Source organism: Mycteria americana, chromosome 6 (assembly GCF_035582795.1).
Source record: "Mycteria americana isolate JAX WOST 10 ecotype Jacksonville Zoo and Gardens chromosome 6, USCA_MyAme_1.0, whole genome shotgun sequence".
Taxonomy (NCBI): Eukaryota; Metazoa; Chordata; class Aves; order Ciconiiformes; family Ciconiidae; genus Mycteria; species Mycteria americana.
In genome coordinates, this window is record NC_134370.1 from 48395466 (window position 1) to 48421782 (window position 26317).

Genomic DNA, 26317 nt, shown 5'->3' on the forward strand with positions numbered 1-26317 from the left:
TTGAAAAAGTCTCATGTGTTTTTTGGTCAGTGTTTTATTTTTAAAAACAGGTGAATCCACTTTTTATACATCATTGCACTTCAACAAATACACAGAACACAAGTTCATGCATCTACAATTACACACATCATGAGAACCCTGTTAGGTCTATTTCTACAATCTTTAAATCATGAGAAATTACAGTGTCAAACTAAAGAGTATAACTAGTTGCATAGAATATCACCATGCTGTAACATTTCATCATTTAAAACAAAAAAAAGAAAATTATAAAAGTTTGCCTGAATTAAATGTACAAGAATATGTTGAACACATCAGTGCAAAAGGATTTGAGAATTTACATGAGTTAACAAAAAAAAAAATCACTTAAAAAGCAATCATATATATATATATATTTATAAACTGAAGTTTTGTTTTTAACTGCATTCCACCACCATGTCGAACCATCCCTGCTTTTGAAGTCTGATTATAGGACACCCAAGTCTCTCTATATAGGTTAAGCCCTTAAGATAATTTCAATTTATATTACTTCTCTTAAGTACCAGAACAGTATAATTCTCTCATCTTTCAGACATACAGTAAGGAATGAATATCAGCAGCTTAAAAATGAAACACAATTACTGTATTTTGGTTTTCCCCCTCCCCCAAGATATAAATATATACTGTATATATTTTTAAGTTTTGCTGTACTTTACAAAAAGTATCACTAGATGGCAGCAGTGCATCTTAGAGCTTTGCCAATTTTAACAGCTACAGAAAGTAAAAAATGGCGCATGCGTGAACCGACTTACTACTTCTAATGTTTAAATAGATTAAGGAAAAAAAAAAAAAAGCAACATTCACAGCACATCAAGCCCAAAATAGTTTACACCTTCTACACTGAAGCATTATTAAAATTTATCTGGCTAGGTCATCCTTACAGGAGAGGCTAAATAAGGCATGCTTTAGACAGTCATATTGTTGCTCACTTGAAAAGGAGAAAGAAAAAAAAAAAAAAAAAAAGAAAAAAATCAGACAGAACTGGAGTTCTAGAACCAAGAGTTCCAACCCTTAAATTTAGCAGGTCATATTGCCATCAGTCTCTCAGAAACTTAAAGCTCTAAAAAAAGAAATGAGAAAAGGTGCTAGTCAATGCCTGGCAGCATTTTCAACATCACGTGCCATAAGAACGTGCAATCAAAGCGCTTAACATCTGTTTTGGTCTTAAATGAAGATAAAGGCTTCCTGACCAAGGTTAGCTTCCAGATTTAAGATTGGATGAGGACAGGTTTGGGGTGTTTTTATTAGCAACAGTAGTGATTACGTAGAGTTCGACAGCTACTAGATTGTTAAACTACCTGCATATTTTAGGAAATAAATCTTTTGATACCCCCCAGTGCTCTTCAAAGTGTGGCAGGAAGGCTAGTGCCATCCTCTGAGCAGCTGGTAACTTTTTAATACATGGAACAAGTTATGTTTACGCACCCCAACCACTATGGAAAAAGGAGGACTTTAGCCTGACCATTTCTGAGATGTGTGCAAGTCATACTTACATGATAAGCATTTTTAATTTGTGTTTCTCTGGCGTAAGTTTTTATCTTTATGATTGTTTGTAGAATTGGTTTTCCTGGAGAAATAAAAAAAAAAGGCACCAAAATCAATCAGAGCTGTAGGAAAAAAAGTCTGTGCATACTAAGGTTAAACAGCATTTCATTCTTCCTCCTCTTAACTCAAGTGGCTAAAGACAACACGACTTTTAGACTGTATGTTGCCACCTTCTTGTCCTGTGCATTTCCCCTCCTACATGTGTCATCCTGCTTCCTCGTTTTACAGCTTCTTTTTTACAACTGAAGAAGCTGGTGTCCCGTCCCCCCCCCCCCCCCCCCAGTTTGCCAATTGCTTAAGATATTTGTAAAAAAAACATATCAGACCTGCTACACCAGGCAGTCAGGGAGACCACATGTGGCTTCAGCACAAATATTTGTTTCTACCTCCCTCAGCAATACTTGGTTTTCTAGCAAGGACCTTGCAGATACCACTTTTCTTTACTCCGATGCTAACAAACCACAAACCAAAGGGTCTGTTACCATTAGTAATGTCACACCTGATATCAATCTTATGTACTGTAAACTCCCATAAACCCTCAGATTAAGCTCAGTAATATTTTTTTCTTACAATGCACTTACATTGGCCCAGCTGGTTCATCATCTGCAGCAAGAATTCCAGTGCAATCCAGGGAAAAACAAGGAAAGGAAAGAAAAAGAGAGTCAGTCTTTGCGCTGTAATGCTGTCTGAACCGCAAACAGCAAACCGATCTATCTACAGCATTAAAGGCCATTCCACTTGGTAGTGCAAAGATTCATGGAGTTATTTTTCTGGATTCAAGTTTTAATGGCAGGTATGTTGCTTCAATGGTTTTAGTTAACACTTTGAATGCTTGTCATGAAGAACTGCAACTGTAGCGGACAGATTGTTGCGATATGGTCAGACTCATCTTGTCCCCAAGTTCCAGTGGTTCAATCTCATAAAAAATAGATGAGAAGACAAACCAACGTCTCAGTTGTAAAATCCTGCTGGTTGTTTTCTTGCATTGATTTTTTAAAATATATTTTTTATATATATATATGTATATATAATTTTTTTTTTTTAAGCCATTCTTCAACTGCTGATGGGTAACTGCCAGTATATACATAACCGGGTATATACACCATATGCTCATCTTCCCCCATGGATGATACAACCTCTACGCATTCCGTTCTTCTCAATGTCTAATTAGAACGGACCAGGTTAGGAGGAGGTTGCAGGTGCAATACTTGATTCAAGTATCCAAACATAGTCCTTGGATAGGAGCAGACATTGTGTGTGTGTCCAATAGAGCACAGGGCTCAAAACACCAGGAAGAGTTAGAGGTGTTGTAACACCTCCAGACACAACAGACTTCGGCTACAGAAGACTAAAAGCATTGTTCTGCCTGTGTCTCTTGGCAAAAATACTCTAAGAATTGGAAAAAGATCTGCCAATGATTAATCTTTCGCATTAGCACTCTCATGACCAATTGAACATTTTTTTTTATTATAAGCCACCTTATTTTGCCCCCAAGCTGCAATACAGAAGACAGAAGTGCATTTAAACAGAAGTACAAAAATCAATCCAGAAACTTAACGCTCCTGTAGAAGTATTTTGGGGGGACCAATTCAGGACCTGCTGGTTTTGGCACTCAACAGTTGCCGTTCTCACCTCATGCTAGCGGGATTTTTCATTGAAGTCTTTAAGAAACTCTCAGCAGGATTCCACAAGGGTGCTTAGCGCACATGAAGCAGTTATGGAAATTACAGTCTTAACAGTGTAGGCATCCGCATGAGCACACGCTAGGAGTAATGTCGGTCAAAGGGGACATTACTCCACCTGTACCTTTCAAGGCAACGGATAGGCAAAGCCACCGCTAGCACAGACAGTGACCGGAACAAAAAAAGTATTTCAAAAAAATAAAGAACTGACCACAAACCAAGAGCTTTACAGCCAAAATAACACACTAGCGACACACCAGTGTCCACAGAAGTCCATTACCAGCAACAGTACACTATCGGACAAGATACAGAGAGAACTAGGACTAGTAAGGACAACCAGACATCAATGTGCTATTGTATATACAGTGGAGATATACAGAGACACATCAGGTACTGAAACACAAAGCACAGTAGAGTAAATCTAGAACTTCCCTCTGCAAACATCTTTTGATTCACAAAAGATCTTAAAGCAGGCTGCGCTACATACTCCACGCGCTGGCTGGGAAGAGCCTAGGACAGACAGCAAGCCCTTACTTCCCCCCACCCCCAGATCAGTACTGCTACCCATGCCATTCTGCTTTCAGACTCAGAAATCTCAGCTTTCTAACAAGCATAATCGACATCTTTGAGAGTTTGTTTGGCTGGACTTCAGAATATCAAACTGCACCGTTAAGATACAAGTGCTCTCTTGCTATAAAATAAAATAACTGTTTTTCCTTCTCTGTTAAAATATTTAGATGCCTATTTCAGATAAGTAGTTTTGTGTGTTTAAAAAAAAAAAGCTTCACATTTATAAAGGCTGCCATCGGGTGTTTTCCTAACAAAGATCCAACAAAAATGCCTATTGGAATACTTAAGATTATACAGTGGGTCACCACCACTCGTCCTTTTCCCATCTATAACCTAAATGAAGATAAAATAACGCCGAGGAAAATTTCTCTGTGCGTTACTATCCTGGTCAGCCATTTAACTGCTGGAAAAGCATCCCCAGTACAGTACAGACAAAGACCGAAACCTTAGCGAAATCAGGGGGCAACAGAACAACAGGAAAATAAGTACAAAATTAGACTAAATAAAGATTAAAAACAGCAAACTGAAATCCAAATTAGTTGTGAACGTGAATGAAGTTTCAAGAAAAAGTGTTAACGTTATGACTTGTGCATTGTATAGACTGAAGCGGAGATTAAACAAACTCCAAAGCATGCAGATCTCTCACTTACCACCATTTTTTAAGGGTATGATGCAATTGAAGGGGGGAGGGGGGGAAAAAAAAGAAGTCATAGTAACTGACAAATATCAATATAACTCAAAACCTTTATGCCAGAAGACCTGCTCTAGTAACCAATTGTCTCTAATAGTACGTAAAACCTATGGCCATAGAGAACATTCTCCCAATATGCTGCTTCATTCCATTCCGCACCCGTGGGGCTCCCGAAATGCTGCCATTTGAGCTGTAATTTTATAATTGACCACACGAAACCCCTCCTTTTGCAGGAATTTCCTTTTGAATTTGGAGGGGATCTGCAGACTCCAAAAACCCCATTGTTTATATAATACAAGATTAAAAAAACCCAACCAGCCAAGCCTTTCTTGTGGGTATAGTGGTTATCTGCTTAGTGTTGCCCTGAAATAGCACATTTCTGAACTGAAAGGTTAGAATTGCTGCTGTCTTTAACGGATCATGTAACACATGTAATCAATCCTTCCACACAAAAAATATCTGGACATTAAAATTGCAAGATGATGACAAATAGATTTGCTTTAGCTCCCCCACTTGTATTAACTGTCTGGGAATGTAACTCGTGCTTCGGCAGTCTGAGAAGGGGGCTGTGTTTTGTTCCCCCCCTCCTCCCCACCCCCTACTTTCAGCCTTAATTTATAAGGCATTTTAGATGTTACACAGTTTCTTTTACCTCCTTTGGAAAGCTACAGTATTTATTTTTAATATCACATTAATCTTGTGTAGCCTCTTATGACTGGTGGAAGTTAAAAATGAAACACTAATGGGCACTTCCAGCACCAAGATCCACATTTTTACATCTGAAGAGACTCTACGCTCTTGTGCATTGAAACTTGTGAAGAAATCTACACAAAGAGAAGTCGAGACCAGCAGCTTCAGCAAGGGTTCTTATACCTCAGACCTGCCTTTACAGATCAGTAGTGAACTGGAACATTATTAAAATGAAACTTATGTTCAATTTCTGTTCAAATGCTCAAAAGGAAAAGCCAGCGTCTGTGGCAGCTTCAGGGTCCTGTGTTACAATACAACTTCTACGGTCTGCAAAGCAATTTGTTGGAACTATTACAGAGATCACTGGGGAATTTTGATATTTAAAAGCTAGCTTAAGATTTTGCTTTCTGGGAAGAGAAAATTTGACAGTGGGTTGAAAACCTTTGAGAAGAACATTTATAAGAATTTAGATGTGTTTGTCCAAGTTGGAAAAATTAAAAAAATTTTTATAGATTTTTTTCAGTTTGTAACTCATAAAACATTTGGAAGGGTCCACATCGAGCACTCAAAGCAGTCCACAGCCACGCAGGACCATGATGCTTTCTCACCAGGTAGCTGTTCATAGGGACGCAAGCGTTACAACCTGCATTAACCATTTAGGGCTTTGGTTGCATGCAAAGATTTGAAGGCAGCATTTACCACCACGATGCATGTCAGGTTCAGAGCAATGCTCTTCTCTTTGGATTCACTAACAGGAGTATTTTGGAGGGTGGGAGAAGAAGAGGTGAATGGAGACACTCATCTTGCTCCATAAAGCAAACCAATAAAAATAAAGCAGTTGCTCTGAAATGGAATGAAGGCAACAAGCGTATCGCCAACAGAGACTCTCTGGCCAAGATTACTTACATTAGACTGGAGGAATTCTGATCCTATCATAGCATCTAACAAGTTAGTATATAAAGGCCAAGAGGAGCCAGGCTATTTGATTACCACTGTGACACAACGATGCTCACTGTTAGGCGTAGTTGATAGCTACACAGTCTCGCAAGGTGCCTGTCTGACAATTTTCTCCCTTTGATGAATTTTAAGCATGGGAGAGAAAGGTGTGGGCAACAGGAAAAAAACCCCAAAATTAACTTGTTACAAGGTAAACCATTTTAGTGAAAAAATTTTGTTCTTTAAATTACTTACAGTAATAGCAGGAACAGGGAAAGTCAAGAAAAAAAAAATGAGTATTAGAAAGAATATGGGGATATGGAAGGAGCTTCTGCAGGGCCGGAGCAGAAAAACATTTATGGAAAGTCTTTGTATTAAGCTGAGAAATGAGAAGGGAAGAATGAAAAAGGACATGTTACAACCCAGTCACCTCATGGGTTTGAGCTAAAGATCATGTACAATATGGATTTTAAAGTAAAAACTGTTTACATTCCTATGGGGGAATGCAGCAGAGAAGTTTTTACTTTCTACTTACCCCAGAACACACCCTTTAAAACAGCGTCTTTCCTAATTTTAGGCTATTTGATCCAGCAACAACAGAAAAAGCGCTTTCTTTAGGAATCTTTGATATACTACATTCAGGTCACAATGGCTGATCGCTACATCTATCAAAAATAAGCAGCTTAAGCTCTACCACAGAGGAATAAAAAGCTATTTGCTTCCTTTTATTGTCAAGGAAAGTCCAAGCAGCTTGCATTCTGAGCAAAATGCATCAGCAGTCCCCTGCTGAAACTGTTTCCCATCGTACATGCAGCGATGCACCAGTGTCTCTGGCCTTGACATGCCACGTTCATGCAGATTTCATCACCAAAAGCCACTGGAAGCTGCATGTTATTCACCCACTCTTGATGTTACAAAACCTAGCCGCTCTCTGGAAAAGGTACATGATCCATATATTGCTTTACTATGTGTGAAGTCAAAACTCTCATTTTGAAAGGATGCAGAAATTCAAGCTCAATCTGCCGTCCCTTCCTCCTTCCAGCACATAATTTGGATGCAAGGGGGCTCACGCCTGTGGGCAGGTTACTGGAGGTACTCACTGCAGTCACCTCCCCTACCAGAAGGATGAGAATGCCCCTAATCCACAGGCACAACAGCAAGAACCTGCCCTGGGCATCCACTAATGCCATCCTTGCACCATTTCTGGTGGAAATATGGATTTCACAGGTGCAAAGTTCCTTTTTCTGCTATACAGCAGCAGAAGAAAAAATAAACTGAATTACATGAAGGAGGAAATATTAGCAAAGGAGCTACTAAGCAGCCCTGTTCCATGGCATAAAAAGCAAATACACTAAAGACAAAAAGCAAGGTCCATGCAAAAAAACCCGCGGTCAGGAAATGCCAAAGTTAAAGGAGTGCCCTCGCCCTTCCAGCATGGCAGCACTTCTAGATGGAGGTAACACCTTTCGTAAGGCCAGCGAGTACATTGGGAAAGTGTCTCGTAACACACAGCCCTTTATCCCCCCCAAGCTCTGAAACCTAAGCGGCCTCACTCCGCAGCTAAACAGTAAATTCAGAAGAACTGCTCCAAATTTAACCAGGTTATCTGTCACTCTACCCATCCACCAAGAGATGAGGTAGTTGGCATGCTAAGACAGGAAATTTTTAGCCTGTGGAACATGGAGATGAGAGAGAGGGAAAGGGAATTAATTCAATTGGCTTTATTTTGGCTGGCCAGGTAGAGTTCCCAAGTGCTCTGGAAAGCATCCCAGACACCTTCCAGGACAGAGACGTTTCTCTCCAGACGGTCACATCCCCCCCACTAGCAACTGGGTACTTCTATTCAACATCAGTTATTAAAAGTCCTTTTTGGCATTTCTTTGTTTAGACTCACCAAAAAGGTAGAGCCCTCAAGCCTTGCTTTTGCCTTTTTTTTTTTTTTTAGGCTGATACAGCTGTAAGACCACTCACTTTTCTATGAAGTTCCTACAAATATCCTCTTGTGTGTATGCAAATGCACTGCAAATACAAACACTGAAATTACTGATCTGGTTTGTCAAAAGGTTTATATACTTCTGAGGTTTGCCTGAGAAACATCTAAAATACAGTTCTTCATCAGTCAGGGTAAAGTGGGGGGGACCCTCAGGCTTTGCCGTCTCACTACCTTGTGCTACATTGAATTGGAGGATTCTTTGGAGATGTGGAAATGCTAAATAGTTCAATACAGTTCTCAAAAAAGAGCAGCAAGACGAGCAGTGTCTGGAAGGTGGCACCTCAGTGAAGGCAGGCTGATACAGCTGAGAATGGTAAAAGGACTCAAATTAAGTGTTCCTGTTATTAGTGCAGTCTGGAGCAATCTCCAGCTTTCAGCTTGGGCTGGTTTCATCCAAGGGGATGAACACAGCACACTCTGAAGGGCTGCCTGTAACTTGTGTAGGCTTAACTGAGCCAGACCTAGAAATGATGTCACCTGGGTACTGCATGAGGTGAGAGCTCAGTGTGGGCACCAGCATCCCCCAGCAAGACCCAAGATAAATGCAGGTCAACTGCATTTCATCCTACCCTGTTATTAGTCAGGCTCTGCACAGGTTGCAGGTGTACTTCTAGACTGTCAATTTAACAGTTCCTTCAGCTTCAGAAAGGCTTTGATTTTTCGTATACAGGGGAAGTTACGATGTTTAGCATCACTGGTTTTCTCCAAAACTTTTAAAAGAAATCCTTAAAGTGTCCTGAATAAGTCATGTTTGCACTAGGGCTATGTAGGAATCCTCACTCCTGAGATGTTCTTAACAGGACGCACATTAGCCAGTATATGAAAGGATTCTCAAGGGGAAAGAAAGCCTGACAGAACGTGGGAGACATCCCCCCCTCCTCTCCCTAAGGTGGAATCTACAGCACCCCATGGGCCACCCCTCTGCAGGGTGAGACTACAGGTACAAGGCTTGCACCCCAACATTTAGGCTGTTTACCAGTAGCAGACACCTTATCTGCAGGAATAGACAGCCTGCAGCAGGAGGACGTGCCAAGCCAAATGATAACGATCCACTAGGCAGCGGTCCAAATAAAGATGCAAAATGGCCATCCATCCTCAAACATGGCTGGGGTTTTTTTGGCTGCTTCTACGTGCTGCTCCAGAGCAAAGTATGAACTTCAGAGAAATCCGGTGACTAAGGAGAGTCCACAGTTATTCTGCCATGGGAAGATGGGGAGAGGGGTGATGGTGGGGAATATGAAGGAAACTCAGTGTCCAAGGAAAAATTTGGAGTGGTCCAATGACAAAATTCACATCCCAGCAAGAAGGGCCGTCAGTGTGGTTACTCTGCTGATGAGGCTACCAGTTTTTTCCCCTGTTAGCAAGGAGGCACTAACAGCCCCATCATTATTGCCGCAGCAGTTTCATATGAAGATCTGGCACAACCACAACCCTTGTCCTTAAAGCTTATTACATCAAAATCAAAATCAATACTAAAAAAAAAAAAATTTCAGAAAACCAGCTGATAGTTGAGAGAGATCACAGCTGTTGCCAAATAATATTTATACTAAGTAATATGGTGTTTAGACTAATATCTGCATGAGTTGCTGGCTCAGCTATAGGCTCATTGATGTTACCCGCTACAGCTCACTGCAGCATGCGGAGGCGGATGTATGATTTTGGAAGCAGAGAGTTTAAATTCCAAGTGATAAGCACGCCATTGCATTAAAACATTAACTTTGGCATTTCATAACAACGTATGTAAAAGAATAAAGTTAAGAATATCCTAAGTAAAACATCCAAGTGTGGAAATCAGCAGACTATCAACAATTTCTCACATATGCATTTGTAAAATGCCCCTGCTTACAGGGTGTTTCCCACCAAGATATCACAGAAAGCTTCAAATGGCATTACAGAAAGTGCAAGAGCATTCGTGGGAATGTAGGACTCAAGTCGGCCTTTAGTTGAGAAGATGTTATGCCGATTGTGTCTCTTCATCCAGGCAAACCCAATACACAGATATTCAGTGATATTCAGTACTGGATTTTGTCCTCCAAGAAAGTGGACAGAGAAAGCAGTTGTCCACCACAGAGGTGCATCACTCTCCAGGACTCAAGCTTAGCTGCCTTTAAAATGATAGCAGACCGAGCAAGCAAATTTAGTAACCTCAGTTACTTGGCTCATCATCTTGGACGTCTCCATCAGAGATGATGAGACTGGATCCCTCAGGCATCTGAAGAGCAGTCAGACCAGCCAGGAAAACTTCAGCCTTTGAAACAAACAGGTAGTGAACTCTTCACCTCCAGTGTGCGCTTAATCGCACTAACACAGTGGCTGCATTGCGAGCTGGTCAAGTCAAAGCCAATTTCTATTGGATTAAGTCCATCTGAGGCTGGTTGCAATGAATATTTACATATCAAATTACAATCTGATATCTTATTTTGGTCCTTGTGAAACTTCATCAAATGAAAGTCTGAAATGCAGGGAACCATGACCAGCCATCAACAAAGAGGTGAGATTCTCTCTGGCCATCCTGACATCAAAGTTATGCCAATGTGGCATAGCAATACAGGAGAAGTGCAACAAAAAAACTATTTAAATAGTCTTTTTCAAAGTTTTCTGGGCTGGTTGAGATCCACTTTGAGGAAAAACTGCTGGCAGTATAAACCCCTTAGCAACTGTGAAGCTGTTAGTTATGCAGAGGAACATGCACTACACACAGTTTAAATTTTGTTGGATACACACCTAGACCAGTCTCAATGCATGCTCTATAAGCAGTTAGTAAATGCTACTCAAGTGGTTAAGATCAAAAGCTAGTTTCCTCTATGTATACACTACTTAAGACAGTTTTCATCTGCTACAGAAGTGATCCAAGCCTCAGACATTCTCAAAGTATTAACATTTATTATCTGTTTCATAAGTTTGGTTGGTTTTTTTTTTCATTCTCTGAAATATAGCTCAGGAATGGTGAAGTTGTTTTTGCCCAAACTTCACAAGCAGATCAGTGTTTCAGCACCTACATTTTCATCCCAAAAGGCAAACGTCTTGCTGTGTTGTTACTGATCCCTTGTACAGCTCGGCAACAACTAATCATTGCTGCACAAGCTGCAACACAGCTGCCTTGGGAAGTTATCTACCATGCTAGAGGGCTTGTCCAACCCAGGAAGACACTAATGATTCGGTGCTTCCCATACTGATTCAGCATGTTGCCCTCCACGTACTCTAATGCACCTGCCCCATTACTTGGATGCGTCATGTTCTACAGCACAATGGCATACCAGCCGCGTCTCACAAGGATTCCTTGGATAAGTTTTCTTGATAAGCACTGTAGTAAGCAGCTAGGTGTCACATTAAAGCCCATTTCTCGATGTGGTTCTTTCAAATACTCATTTTAGCCTCAAACTGCCCCTTCCCCCATCTTTAAAAAACGAAGGTATGCAGAAGAAGCTCAAAGATGAAACAGTTACTACTTTTTTGTGCACCAAACTCAGTGTAACTAATTAGTGCTACCATCAGACCATAAATAGCTAATCTTTAGAGAATATAACTCAGTGGCTATTACAACTAGATATAGTTTCCAGAGCATTCCTTAAATACAAATCCGGTTACAGATCAAAATAAGAGCCCTACCCCCACCCTTTTAAAACATGTTTTATTTCTGAAGCATCTCTGCAGTCCCAATCCCTTTAAGTGTAATGTTTCCTTACAAAACCTGCCCAGTGTCCAATCCAGATGCCACATGGAAGAGGGAGTGCCATCATGTGTTTCCAGCTCTCCCCTTGTTCTGCTCTATGCTCCTTAGGGCTGACGTGCAGGATTTCTCAGGGCTAATACAGCAGGAAAGAGACAGGAGCGCTAGACACACCTTGTGTAACAAAAGCTTTAAAGATAATGAAATAACCACCCTCCCACCCCATAGTCTGAGATCTTGGGGAAATCCAGTGTTAGGCCTTTGCACAGCACTTGGACCCTCTCTGGGCTTAATGTTTGGAGAGTGAACAGATGAGAAAGCAAAGAGCTCAGAGCTGAACTAACTGTGCTGCTGATCCTTCCTGCCACAAAGCCCCACTCTGTTCTGCCTCCACAAGTTCGCTTTGCCTTTTTTTTTTTTTCTTCCCTCCTTACAAGTGGTTTTCAGCACGCTTACCGTCTGGGACTTCATCTGGCCGCTTCCTTTTCTCATAAACAACTATGATGACAACAAGGATAACGATTTCTGCCAAGATCCCCAAAAAGGGCCAGAGGGGAGCCAAGTGGCTGCGGACACGGAGGATGGTTGTGACTGAGACAGAGCCGACCTGGTTGGTTGCGTTGCATTGGTACTCGCCAGGATCCTCATTTATCTGTAGGTTTGTGATGCTGAGCTCGGTGTAGTTGTCTTTATTTGAAATAAAGAATCTGCCAGAGGAGTTGTTGATGTCCTGATAAAAGGAGAAAGGTGGAAGAGGAAAAGAGCAAGAGCTTTAGTAAGTTCTGGTGCCTTTTCATTTCTATGTTATGGAAACTAGAAGAGATTTGATGGATTCTTCAAAGAAACTGCTTCCTTAACACAACAGAAATGCCCACTGTCAGTGTTTATTCTGTATCTCTTGCTAAAGTGAATTGTGCTTCAAAACTACAACAGAAATATGCCAGCTTGACTGACAAGCTGTATTTTTATCCTACTTTACAGTATCAGCCACGAAATATGCCACTGGTTGTGCTCATATAAGCTACCATGTTCTCAGCCTTTTGCTTCAAGAGAAACTGTTACACTCCACTCACCAGTTTAGCAGTAAGATGAAACAGGTCGACCTAAACAGATGAGACAAGTAACAAGAGAGAGAATACATTCTCTAGCAGGGGACAAAACAATTTAGTGTAGAAGTGGGGGAAAAAAAAAGAAAAAGCAGTACCAGTTTAAGGGTATTCTACACCGCATTAGGTAACTATTTAAGGTATGACGGCCCTAACAAATTTTTGCCTTTACAATTAAAAAAAAAAAAAACCAAAACCAAACAAACAAAAAAAACCACAACAAACCAAAAACACACACTGCTCACAGATTTGTGGTCAGAGCAGCCTGAGTCACTGACTTCAGGAATATTTAGAGAAGCTGGAATTCGAGGCACCATATTGTTTCTACATTTGGGGGGGGGGGGGAGGGGGGGGGGGGAAGACTTCCATAGTTGCTTACGTTTAAAGAATTAAAAAGGGGCAAAACTTTGACAAAGTATGCATGTTTGATCTTCCTGAAAGTTAATCTTGGATGAATTTATCAAATAAGTTCAGCAGAAAGCCAGTGTGAAGGGAAATCTGCAGAACACCATACAGGACTCTGATTACTCACAGCACTTGGTAAAGTCACTCATACAGCACTGTCTCTTAAAAATTTAAGCTCGCACTTAACAGTGAACAATCAACCCATACTATTATTTGCTTAACATTTTTTCTTCATCTATCAATCAAATTGCTACCGCTGGCAGGTCATACAGCAATGTAAAAATAGGTGGGCTGAGGATTTAGCAACCTCCAGCTTCTCTTCTGCTATTCCAATTGCTGGTCAAGTTTTTTTGCTCACTAGATCAGTTGCCACATGGAAAAAATATGATCACTTAAACACTGATAGATATCACTGCCATATCCTCATATTAAGTCTTGTGAGCTCAAACAGTAAAACTGGGAAACAGTTTGAGAAATTTATAACCAAATGCATTCTTAAATCACATTTCATAACTCATGTTTTGCAATTTATAGCAAATACTCTGAACATCATATCTTTCTGGATAGTTCATAACTTTGCCCAGCAGCAATGCAATGAGCAACTCTGTTTGCACAGCAACAATATAAATATCCATTTTTACACTCACTGCTGCTGAAAAATTTCAGCTTCACTCCCTAACGTATCAGACTTCTGAGGAACTGCATTTCAAGAAGTTATAAGGCACCCTAAATAATATATCCCTAAACCCAAGGTGCTTGTTTCCTTCCTTACTGAGGGTTTTGGCAGGTTAATACACGCCTGACACCCCAGTTTTCTTACCTCAAATACTCCATTGACCTTCTTGCGCCACACCCACTCGGGATGTGGGAAGCCCACAGACTTGCAGTACATGAGTGCCTCCTGCCCCTCATTTTTATTTTCACTTCGCTTGTGGCCAGTGATGTCAGGAGTAGCTATGAAACAAAACAAAAAAACTGTTTACAAGCTGCTCATTAAAGAGAGAGTTATTTCAAGCTCTGAGAATTTGAACAGAAAATAAGTGACAAGTTCCCTGGAAGCTGTTGCCTTTCCCACACTGAGCCCACCTTACAGAAAAAAAATCATGATTCCCGTGTCTCTCCAAGCAGCATCTCAACTGAAGATCTGCAAGAATGTCCTTCAGGGTTGGTTTGCCAGACAAACTGAGGGACAAAGGAGAAATCTCAACATCAAACTTGAGTTACCTACCACAAACCTACAAAACTAAGATGGCCCAGCTGTTCCCCAGTGCAGGAAGCAGAGAAAACATCCACATCTCCCTCCCCACCACTCAGGAGATCCCTGTGGCTCTGCAGTACCTTCAGCTTTGAAACAGAGCTGTCAGAGATTCTGGTTATAACTTGCCCATCGCGTCAGGACTCTGAACCGATACTGTCTTAACACAAATTTCTGAAAGCTGAATCAAGGTATTCTTCCTTGCGGCAAGATTTTAGATTTGGTCCACAAACATGCTGTGACTTGTTAGACTTTACGCCTGTTATACCTTACAGCGACACTACTCCTGGGTACCACTAGGTAATGCAGCAGAAGTCAAAATCCCTCCAACAAAGATTGTTCCATTCAGCCTACCCACAAATACATATAATCTAAGGAGGGTTGCAGGTGAAGCTGGGCAACCACAAGCAAAACACAGCTCTGAATATCAGCAGAGGGTCTTCTGAATTAATTTATCTATAAATAACATCACTGCCATTTGCCACGTTTGTCACAGCAGCCCATTACAGCTTAATATCTCATGAGAGATTACAATGGATCAATGGACTGCCTGAGCTGAACCTTCACTGAAGCAGATGGCTTCGGTGCCGTAGTGACCACCTTTAAAGCCCATTCACTTTCTAGCTTGCTAATTATGTCACACGTGGCCTGCTGTGTGATCGCAGGACACTGATCTGTTAATCCAGTCAAAGTCCAATCTGTGCGCTCCAGGAAAAGACCCCCAGGCACTGGAATTTATTATAAGGGTCTATTCAAGGAGGGTTCCCTTTACCACTAGCAACCCCTACAGATAGGTATAGAGAGGGAGCACGGGTTTGTGACAGCTTATCTGCAGGGGCAAGCTAAGAGAATTAAGCAAATTTCACAGTTGTCAGACACAGCGAACACAAACAAGCAAAACATCTTGTGCAACAGGCAACATCAGCTGAACCTGCTCTTCCCAAAAATTACATCACAACTCTTTGGGAAAACGTTTGGCAAGTTTAAGTGCTAAAGGAATTCATATATCAAAGGCAAGGGCTTTTAAAATGCATCCCATACCTTACTCCTGCAAGACCCTTTTCAGACAGTAATGCAGCTGATTGATAATATTGTTAGAGGCAGAATTAAAATAAGCTTCTGAACAACAGAAAAATCATGGTTTTAACAATACTTAAGCTACAGCATTCCTTAGTATGTGTGTATTCGTCTGAAAAGACACCACCAGGAGAGACTGATCAACCCAGGCTTTTCTCAAAATGCCTGTGTAAATTCAAACAGGATTTTCAACACACACGTGAGGTTTGCAGAATTTCTGACCATTTGCCATGTAAAGAAACATGCACTTGCTGCTTACAGAATTAACAACTCCTAGCTGCATTTTCTAATGCATGATTTGCTCCAACTCAGCAACAGCCAGAGCTGTCAAGTATGCACTGACAAGCTGAACAGATCGTCCACACTGGACGCTGCTGCAGAGGATGCAGAGGCCGGTTCCTTAGCAGAGATACTGCCCACCAGAAATTAAAACTAACTCTAGGACTTCTGGTAGAACCCTTAAGGATGTTATGCCATTTTAAAATTTTTAATATGTTAAGCACTTTTTTTCCCCCCTGATTTTTAAGTGAACGCCTTTGCAGCAGGGAGCTGGAAAAAGAGCTCATTACCTAAGAAAAATACTATGATTGTACCAACCCATAAGGAAGAAGGTGAAGGAAGTACTTGATCAAAGTCTAAGTATCCACACGGGCAAATAACGGCTTTGCTAACAATATTCAATATCCACGATCGTATAGCAAGACCAATGGATGAGGCTAGACAAATGCTGACTAGTTGCAAGATGATGCTAACCATAGCCATGATATATAACAAGACGATGGGGGTTTTACTTATCTTTAAGAAAAATGACACCTAAAATGTATCTTTACACATCAAACGTGAAAATACTTTCAGACACAAACATGAACTGAATGAAGACACCAGATCATAACAATTCTCTGGTCTTCTGCAAAAAAGAAGCTGCCAGGTATAGAAACTGAAGCAAGCTGGAAAGGAAAGAACACTCCACACTTGCTAAGTGATCACATACTACCTGTGCCTACAAGGGGCAATAACACGTGAAGGAAATTAAGTTTTCAAGCTGAAGGTCTCAAAGAAGAAAATAAATCAGCTTTAGGGTTGAGTGCACTGCATTACATCTTCAGGATATTAAGCATCAGTATGCACCTGCAACATCCTTTCAAACCACTGTTTGCAGCCTCAAAAAGGAATATAACATTTATTCCAAAAGATGGTGGTTCAACAAGAAGCCAATTTCACCTCGTGATCTACTGAAAGGCATCATCTCCTCCTTGCTAGGCTTGGAAAGTTCTCTTTCAGGCAGGAACTAGGTAAGCCCAGTGACTTCCCTGCAGTTTTTGCTTACTTGAGGATGATATGCAGAGATCGCATCCAACCTAATAAAAAAATGAAAGGCCAGCAGAAGCAGAGCTCAAGAGACAGACTTAAGGTGGCAAGGCAACGGTCCCAAAACTGGCACTGACAGGCTGTCAAAAGCAACTGCAAATTACGCCCATTAGGAAAAGAAGAAATAGGACTCATCAGCTTAAAGTTCAAGCCCCACACAGTCTCCATCTGTCAGCACTTCATTTTTCACTGCCATCTACCAGCAGACAGCGAGTCAAAGCAGAACCTTGCAGGGGAAAAGTGTACAGTAAGTCAGCACCCTGCAGCTGGCCCACTTTTTCTATAAGGCTGCTGACAGAGAAAGAGGGAAGGGGAAAGGGGGAAGGAAAGAGAAAGCTTTCTAGGACACCTTAGCTTCTACTGCAGGGTGACCTAGTGTTCTCCTACAGCCAAGAGATAATTATATTTCTTTAAGAAGAGGACATCTTCGCTGTGTTATCCCAAAGAGAGTGTAAGTGCCAAGAACACATTCTGCTCTTTCTTTGCTGGGCACAGTTATACAGCAGCCATTTCCAGCTCTACTAGGACAGGGACTATTTTTGTACGCAGTCTGAGGGGAGCACTACATGGAATATTAATATTTCAGGCCATGATGCTAACCAGTTTCAAGCTATGGCTGAGACATTAATCCAGTACTATTCTACCAAACTGTCTGGCTAATTGTGTTCTGCTCTACAAACTACAATTAAAATATTGCTGCAACTGACCTCAGTCACAGATTTAGCAACAGAGCAATGTTTTCCTGTGAAGCTTTTCAAGTCAAGATTTTTCTTACATCACTCTGCTCCAGTGCCAGTAACAGATACAGCACAGAATGAAGCGGGTTTTGTTCAGAAAGGATTTAGATTTCACTTCAGCTTTTAAGCAGCAGAATCCACATCTCTGTTCAGATACAGTTGGCTGTGGAGACGTGGGCACAACATGCTATGTCAGCTCCTACATCATTGAAACCAAGATAATGCCCCTGATAAAAGAAAGCAAGTTTTTATTCCTGCATTGTAAAACACAAAAACTAAATACTGAATATTTGTTTGAAACAGCACATGGAAGAGCAAAAAGAGGCAGGGCTAGTTTAAATTTTTTTTTTTTTTTGGTAGCAATTAAATACAGATTTAGCCATTCTTGACACAAGAGTAAATTTCTGATAAGCATCATTCTTTTGATAGTTTTAAACTGAATCACAACAGAAAAGGGGTTTGTGCCAGAGTAAACATTGGACCTCCATGCTTCAGGTACCCAACAGGCATACAACCCAAAATACACTTTGCAACAACTTTCTGAATGGTATGCTTTTAATACAGCCCTGAAAAGAGGGGTTTTTTTATTGTTACAGGGCATGCAATGTCATTTCTTGATATATGGGAGGTATTCAGCCCTTAATTTCCAGGTATTTTCAAGATATTTTACTAGCATTACTAAAAAGGAGAGGAGAACTAATATGCATAACACCTCCAAACCATGTCCCAGTTAACAAAAGCCCTTCAAGTCTTCCCATTAACAGACAAAATTAAAGCAAGGGCAAAAGCACCTAAAAATATTCTTGCATGTAAGAACTATTATATCTTATGGGTGACCTAGTAAAAGGGCTCTGGAAGATTTATTTTTCTGCATTATAATTCTAATCCATGTCTACCTTTATAGCCTGGGGAGAGCTAAGACACCAAAGGTACTGCGAGAAGGGAGAACATGACGTGCGTTTTCTGTGTAATGCTTAGGATCACTTTAAGATGCAGTTGTACTAAGAGAATGCCCGATTTCTTAATTAATTTCTGGTACAGCGTTGCGAAACTGTAGCAGAGGTTTCTTAAGCCAGTGAGGAGTCAAGAAACCAAGATCTTCCAAGGCGGCTGAAATAACCACTTTTTTCCAGCATGCTGCTTGGGCTGGAGCCAGAGTGAAAATGGAAGAGTAACATTCTGAGTGCAGGTATTGCATGTGAAACAAGAGCCTCTGGCTCAGCTGAAGTTAGGAGGTATAATAAAACTTGCCACTTTTGAAAAATGCTTATGTGTCTCAGGAGCAGTGACTGGGACTGGTCTGAGCACTTGCTATTGGGAAATCAACAGTAACTGTGGAGGACAGAAGAGAAAGGTGCAAAATGAGCAGGGAATAAGGAGGGAAGTCAGAAGACTCCCCTTGATGAGATAATGGCAGAAAGGCCTTACAGGAAGAGGCATTAAAAAGCTCTACCTGTCCAGGTGCAAAGAAAGAAGGGAGCTTTTGATGGGAAGGCAGGGCAGAAAGAACAGATGCCCTCCATCAGTCACGCTACATACATCAGTATCTTTCTTGATGCTTGCCCTACTTCTGGGCAGCCAGAGGGAACTGGAAGCATATTCTTCCCCATCTGGTTCTTACTGCTGCTGCTCTGCACCGGACGATGGTTTGGAGTATCAGAAGACAGAAAGACAAAACTTGTTTCCTCCTCCTCCTCCCAAGATCTTGATAAGAGCAGAAAGATTGCAGAGGCAGAATTCTTCAGGGTTGCGTGTTGGTTTTTTTTTTTTTTTCTTTCATTCTTCAAGTTTTCAGAGGTCTAGCAACAACACAGCAAAAGCACTGCAGGTATTTCCATCATGTGGCAACGGAGCAATTAAAAAAGCCTACTTCCAGATGGGAAGTAGATAGCACACTGCAACTTGGCTAGTGCCTGGCAGGATCATCATCACTGTTCCTGCTGAAAATAACCACATCATACATCACAGCCTGGCTACCTGCAACCCTCTCAGCCAGCTGACTTCACTGCAAAAGCAAAGAGTGGGAGAAGATCCCTATTTCAAGGGATTGATCCTTGAATCAATCCTAATATCAGCATTTGCTCAGCCTGTTGTTTCAGGCTTGGAGCTGCACTCACACAATGCCCCTAACAGCTCTGAGAATCTGAGCAGGAATACTCAAAGTCTCCACCAGATACTTCATCAAAAAGCTGACTGTATGAGGGAAGCCAGACATGCCATTCCTGGGAATTCAGAGAGACTGACATTAAAACCCAGTATTTTCAACTGCTGTTATACTACTGCTGCCCTAGTAATTTTTTTACCACGGAAATCTGCTTTAAATATACAAGCACACCTAGCAATTCTAACAGTGATGCTCACGTTTCTGCATTTTTATCTTCTTACATAGCACATGTAGAGATTCAGGAAGAAAATAGGCAACATTATATAAAAGGCAAATGTCACTGGTATATCCTGGAGTACATCTGCTGCGAGGCATTTGTTAAAGTTGTTCACAAGTTGTCAGAAAGTCACTATTTTGGTCCACAAGCACTTTCGTATTCAGAACCATCTTTTCTATGTGCATCAGCAGTTAAAAATTGCAATATAATTACAATTGGCAATTAAATTTGTGTACAATTGTTTAACCACAAATACTGCGACAGGTCACACATGCAGGTAAGCATTAAATTACGGCATCTGCATGGTCAAACAAAATTCATGCATCACTGATACATCACACATGCCTTGATTAACAACTAGGTAACATCTCCACACATTAAGTAGTATCAAAAATCTGTTTGCTTTGAGAACTAGAACTGCTTTGGCAGAACGTGTAGAATATTTACACCAAACTGCAGGAATTGCAGAGAATGCCTTCCTTTGCAATGTAAAAAAAGCCTGTGTATTCTTTGCAACTAGCATGGCTATTATTCAGAGACATTTACATCCAAGAAAATATGTACGATACCATACAAGTTTAGCCATACGGCTCTTCCAGGAGCAGTAACTCAAATGAGCACTCTCTGATCAGAATGAATTTATGTACAGCGCTAGGACTGCAAAGCCACTGCAAAGTTCTCTAACTTGTGCTTCAAATGCAGTCCCAATTTATTACTACATAAGTTTCCAAGTAACAGGAGTTAGATAGGAAAGTGTATTTTCAGTTTAAAAGTACACATGCATTGCAATTTCCAGTTTGCTTTGCAGAAGACTTGACAAGGTAATTCCCACTCCAGACAAGCCCTGGTACTTCTCTCTGCCAAGGAGGAATTTGAGGCCCATCAGCCACTCTTGTGATGCTGTAAGGAGAAGCTGGAGAATAGGGTTACTGAGTCCTAGAATTGCGACTGCTGAGCAAGCTGCAGGTGTAATACCTCCCAAGAGAGGTGCTGGAGTCATTATCTTTTAACTGATGACTACTCAATTGTATTTATATATGTTACCTGGGAAAAGTTGTTAGTGGGATTAGTTATTATTCTCCCTCTGCCCTTTGTGCCAGTACTTCAATCAGATATACTGGCTTTTCTTTTACAATGTTAAATCCTATGTCCCTGTAAACCTCTCTGCCAAGTCCTCTTGGTATCCCCGTCTGGCACTGGGCAGCAGAGAAGCCCTAAGCCAAACGTTTCTGAAAGATCTTTTGAGAGATTATACAAAACTGAAAAAGGTCTTACTCAATCTATTACCAAAGTTAAATTTTCTGTCTCTAGGAGTGGTTTGTCACCCAAAGAAGCCTAGAGAAGGCAGAAAGGACTTAAGATCTTAATTAAGATAATATGCTCTAATTGCTAAATATTCTAAAAAGAGCAGAATGCAAAACACCACCCCCAAAAGAAAAAAAGAAAAAGCCACACCTAACCTATGTACCTTGAACACCCAGAAGACAAGCTCACCAGATGTACAACATAAGTTTGAATTCAACTTGCTGTAAGCAAGGCAATTATTTTCAGAGGTGCAGTCAGATTTTTAATCAATAACAGTCCATTTCACATGTGTTCACATGCTATAACACCTCTTAGCTGGGCCAACAGGAACTTGTGGTGCATTCACATGAGCGCATATTTTAGATTTCCTTTTTCCTTGCAGAGATAGCTTCTGCACCAGATTTGGTTAAACACTGGGTATATTTTGATAGGTTGTTTTATGCAAGATCATTGGAAAAAACTTTTAAAATTGACACAGGAAATCAGCAAGCTTTTCTTGGTACAATATCAGTCAGAATGCTTATTTATGTGGCAATATTTATCTTCCTCAGGAAACTGTTTGTATGGTTCAAAAGACACTGTTCTCTGGGGAGGAAAGATGGCATTCAGAATAATACCATGCATTTGTCATTTCACACAGACTGCTGAATTACTCCCACTTCCTCACTTCAGATTCAGGAACCTGACCATGCAGTGAGGCACCAGAAATTCACTGGGAAGAGGTCAGCTTTCAGCTTTTGCTACAGATCTGTGGTACCTAATTTAAACAGCAATGATCACAATATAGATCAGGATAAGCTGCGTCATCGGTGCAGGAATACTAAGAAATAGTGTGAAGCATCCTCCTTCCCATTTGCTATTTTCAAACAGCATCAGAGGAAGCTCTACATTTAAGCTGGGGGTGCATGGAAGATGGTAAGTAATGCTAACTTAGATTTCAAACAAGTTTGCAGTACACCTTCATAAAACAAGCATCAGTATAGTCCCAGACACGCACAGGCTGGTTGCAAGACTTTTTAACACATTTTTGCGTAAACTCATCTGCCTTTGACTAACAAAGCTGCCATAATGCATCAATTCCATTTTACCGCAGCACATAAGGGGCAAACCACAGCTACTGCAGAGCAGTGAATAACTGGAAATTACTGGCCCAATGAACATACAACTGTATTGTGGCAGCAGTTTAACACTGTATAAAACACCACCATCTCCATGTTACCTCTATCTTGTAAGTCTAACAGAAACACTGTTCTTTTGTTCAACAACTACAGTAAAACTCAGTGCAAACCTTTCCCATTTTGCAGTTTCTATCCACTATTTTAGTGTCCTAAAGATGTCAGAAGACTACTAACATGCACAAGACAGAAAAAAAGGTGCATGAAAGTAGAAACCCCCAATCTAGTACAGGGCACCTGTCCTAACCAGAACCCAGGCTTTCCTGGCAACTGAAATAGTCTGTGCAGACAAAAACCAGCTCCAAGCTGCCACACGCGAGATGCTGGTTCTTACTTTTTTCCTATTCTGAACAGACAAATTCAAAGTACATTCAGATGGCCTCATTTACTGTGAAACAGGAAGGAAACAACAGCTATCTTTGCATGAGCACAAACATATTCTACAGCAATCTTTATCCTGCTGGACAGGCATGCTCTCTTGTGATAGCCAGATTTACCAAAGGAGTGCAGAAGTGTGTGCTAGAACGTGTTTTAGTACCCTTGTGTGGACCACAAATGCAATGGTCTTATTCCCGTAGCTGTGAGACCTTTCCCCTACAACTGCGTGCAAGACTTTCCCTTGAAATTATAACCAAGGATTGGACACAGGCCCTGTATCATGAGGAAAGGCCTCTTGAATTAGCTCTCTTATACGGACACTGAGCAAGATGGCAGAGGCAGTGAAAGCACTTCACTTTCAGGGAGAGGAAACAAAACAAAACAAAACAAAAGAGTACCTCTCACTTCTATAGTGGCGTTGGCTATAGGAGAGTTTGAAAACACAAACACGCACAAGTATTCCCCTGACTCTTCTGCTCTGGGCTTCAAAATCCTGCAGACAGGGAGAGAACACATGAGCCGTGTTAAGTACTGTGTTAGCAACCAAAAATGAGCAGGCTAGGAATTTATTTTTTCCCCCCATACTTTTAACTGAATTTAATCTTTCAACTGAATTTCACAGCTATTACTCGTTAATTCAAGGTATGTTGTGCAGACATACCTACTTGAAATAAAGGATGTTGTTTGCCTAGAAAAAAAGGTGAGCTCTAGTCTGGAAAGTCAGTACCAATTTAGCTGGAGAAGCTGCATTTAGTTTAAAAGCAAAGAAGGAACCCGACTCCTGTTAATTATGCACTAGAGTTAGTTTGATGCAAGTCATCCTCAAGTCACTAGCCTATTAGGCAGGTATCACCTCCCATTGAGGGAGAAACATGATTTGTATGTACTATCTGCATTGAAAAAAATCAGACATGGCCAATTGGAAAGCGACAGACTACAAATACAATCAAGGCTGACACTGTCATCTCATAAGCTGTTTTCTTTTTTTCCATAACAGATATAAGACTGGTCCATTAATAATTTTCTCTGATTCAGACTGGATGTGGAAAAACTGCAAAAGCTGGTCAACTCATGAAGGAAGACACCACACAGGAATCTACTGCCACTTAAAATTAGGAAAGACAAATGCAGTAACAACTAGTACAGGGAAAAACAGAGATAGAGCCAGCCAGAAGAAAATCAGAGCTGCAACAAATGAAAAAAACCCCAAACAAACAACAAAAAAAGCACCCAAAACCAACCAACCAAAAAACAATAAAAAAAAAAATCAAGATGAATTTACACTCAAGATGGTGCTAACTTCAAGTCCACCAGCTTTTGCTGTCCTTCAAAAAGCTTTTGGATACAAATGACTTAAAAGCTCTACGCTTACGTTCTTCAGATATTTACCTAAAAAAGACATCTTAGACTAGAGAAGTATACAACAATGTGATGCAGAATTTACATCTCCACACAGCACAGAATAAGGTAGAGTTCTCCCCATCCCTCCCTCCCTTTACTGAAAGGCTTCTTGGCTTTCTTTTATATTTTTTTTTAAAACACATTAAGTAAATAGCATGCAGATGAACAGAAACCCTGCAGAAGAGCACTGTAATAAAATAATTTAATTACACATGGAAACTGCTGAGACCCATGGAAAAACTGCTCAGTTTAACACAATATGTCTCCACTGTGTTTACAGCACTTATTTTCCAGAGTCATCGGTGAAAGTCTAAAGGTAGTTATAAAGTTAATATGTCTTTCAGATAAACGATAACATACCCACTTTTCACAGAGTTAAAATTAAAGATTATCTTAATGACAGAAAGTGATCATTTAGTATCAAACGTCAAAGTAATAACTGTGTTTAAACTCTAGGCAGGTAAAGTATCCTTAGGAAGTGCGCAGCAACCCTAAACATGAGTGCCTGCCGACACTGCTGGCAAAGGTGCAGTCCTCACCTAGCTGCAACGGAACAACTCCACCCAACTATTTCCATTACTAAACTATCCTAAGGCTCCACAATAGTGAGGGAAGGCAGAGAATACCTGGTTTTCTGTAATAGCATTTAGGACCTTAATAGTTAAATAATCATACTCTGACCACTGCTTTTTATCCACTATAGTCAATGCTGGGTGGGGGGTGGGGGTGGGAGCCAAGATACTGTATTCTTTCAGTTATACATAAGTTTCTTTTTAAAGTGTGAAACTATGGCAGCCTCTACTAGAGTATTATTACCATAGATCATTGAAGCAAGGGTAAGTTGATATGGCTGCAAAGTTTTATAGACAAACAAGCACCAGAAGTTTGCTTAGCCAACAACTTCCCTCAGTCCTGCAGTTTTAGGAAGAGCCCAGTTTTTGTAGATGTAGACTTTTCAGCAAGATGCAAAAACACCCAAAAAACATTTTCTTCTATTTAGCTCACTAACCTGCTACTCAACTCTGAATTAATTGATGAGGAATTCTGAAAGAAATCACTACTTTTCTCCTCCAAGCTATGAATGTAGACTAGGGGACAGGTCTCCAGAATGAAAGCACAGGATCGCCAGAACCACTTCCGGGTACTTTTTGCTTGTAAAAGCATACACTACAAATAATTATTGCCCATTTTTAATTAAGATGGTGAACTAAAAAGCTATACTTAACTCTGAGCTTTCTAACTATAGCTGCCTTCCAGCAAGAGTAGCTACATCAAGCTTCAATGAAGAATTAGGAAAGATGTGTTCAATTTCTAATGTTCTATGAAGCAGGATTTTTAAAGTAGTTTAACTTACAAATTCTCAAGCTTTCTGAATGGTAAAGAACACTGAACTTCAATGAACTGACTACATTTCACAGCAAAACAACACATCTTAATGACTGAAACATCAAGACCCTGAAACGTTTTTTATTTTTTAAGGAAAATAAGTTGAATGCAAAAGACTAACCAAAGACGTAAAAAAATGCTGAAGTTAAATAACCTCTTTTAACTACAACTCTGTTGACATTGTTTGCATGAATGTGGTATTTCTGTAACAAAAAAAAAAGTAACCAAATCAAGCTAGAAGTTAACAAACAGATCAAATGCAGTGTGACCACATGCAACGAAGAAATGCCACCTAAAGCCTGAAACCGCAATATACAACAAAGCAGCTTATAAATAAGCAGGAATTTGAGGTCTACATTGCAAATGCAAATTTTCCCAAATTCTCAAGCTGTCCTGTGATTGCAGCATGCTCTACCAACCCTTTATTCACTGGGAACAAAGTGACTGTCTTACAGACTGCCCACCTTACTTTTTCCTTCTCCAACACATTAAAACTAAAAGCAAGTTTAATTTTTCCTTTACTGAGGAAT

The 26317-nt window shown here is 40.5% G+C and overlaps 1 protein-coding gene across 1 annotated transcript in view; it reads right to left on the minus strand.

Moving 5' to 3' along the window:
• Window positions 1-14: 14 nt before the first annotated feature.
• Window positions 15-26317, minus strand: part of NPTN (neuroplastin) — a 60084-nt gene continuing 33781 nt past the window's right edge. Inside the window, exons 3-8 of the mRNA XM_075505610.1 lie at window positions 23399-23493; window positions 14145-14278; window positions 12270-12543; window positions 2163-2184; window positions 1530-1603; window positions 15-1096 (exon numbers count right to left, since the gene is read on the minus strand). Coding sequence (XP_075361725.1) covers window positions 1543-1603; window positions 2163-2184; window positions 12270-12543; window positions 14145-14278; window positions 23399-23493 — 586 coding nt within the window. The 3' untranslated portion in view covers window positions 15-1096; window positions 1530-1542. The remainder of the gene's footprint in view (window positions 1097-1529; window positions 1604-2162; window positions 2185-12269; window positions 12544-14144; window positions 14279-23398; window positions 23494-26317) is intronic.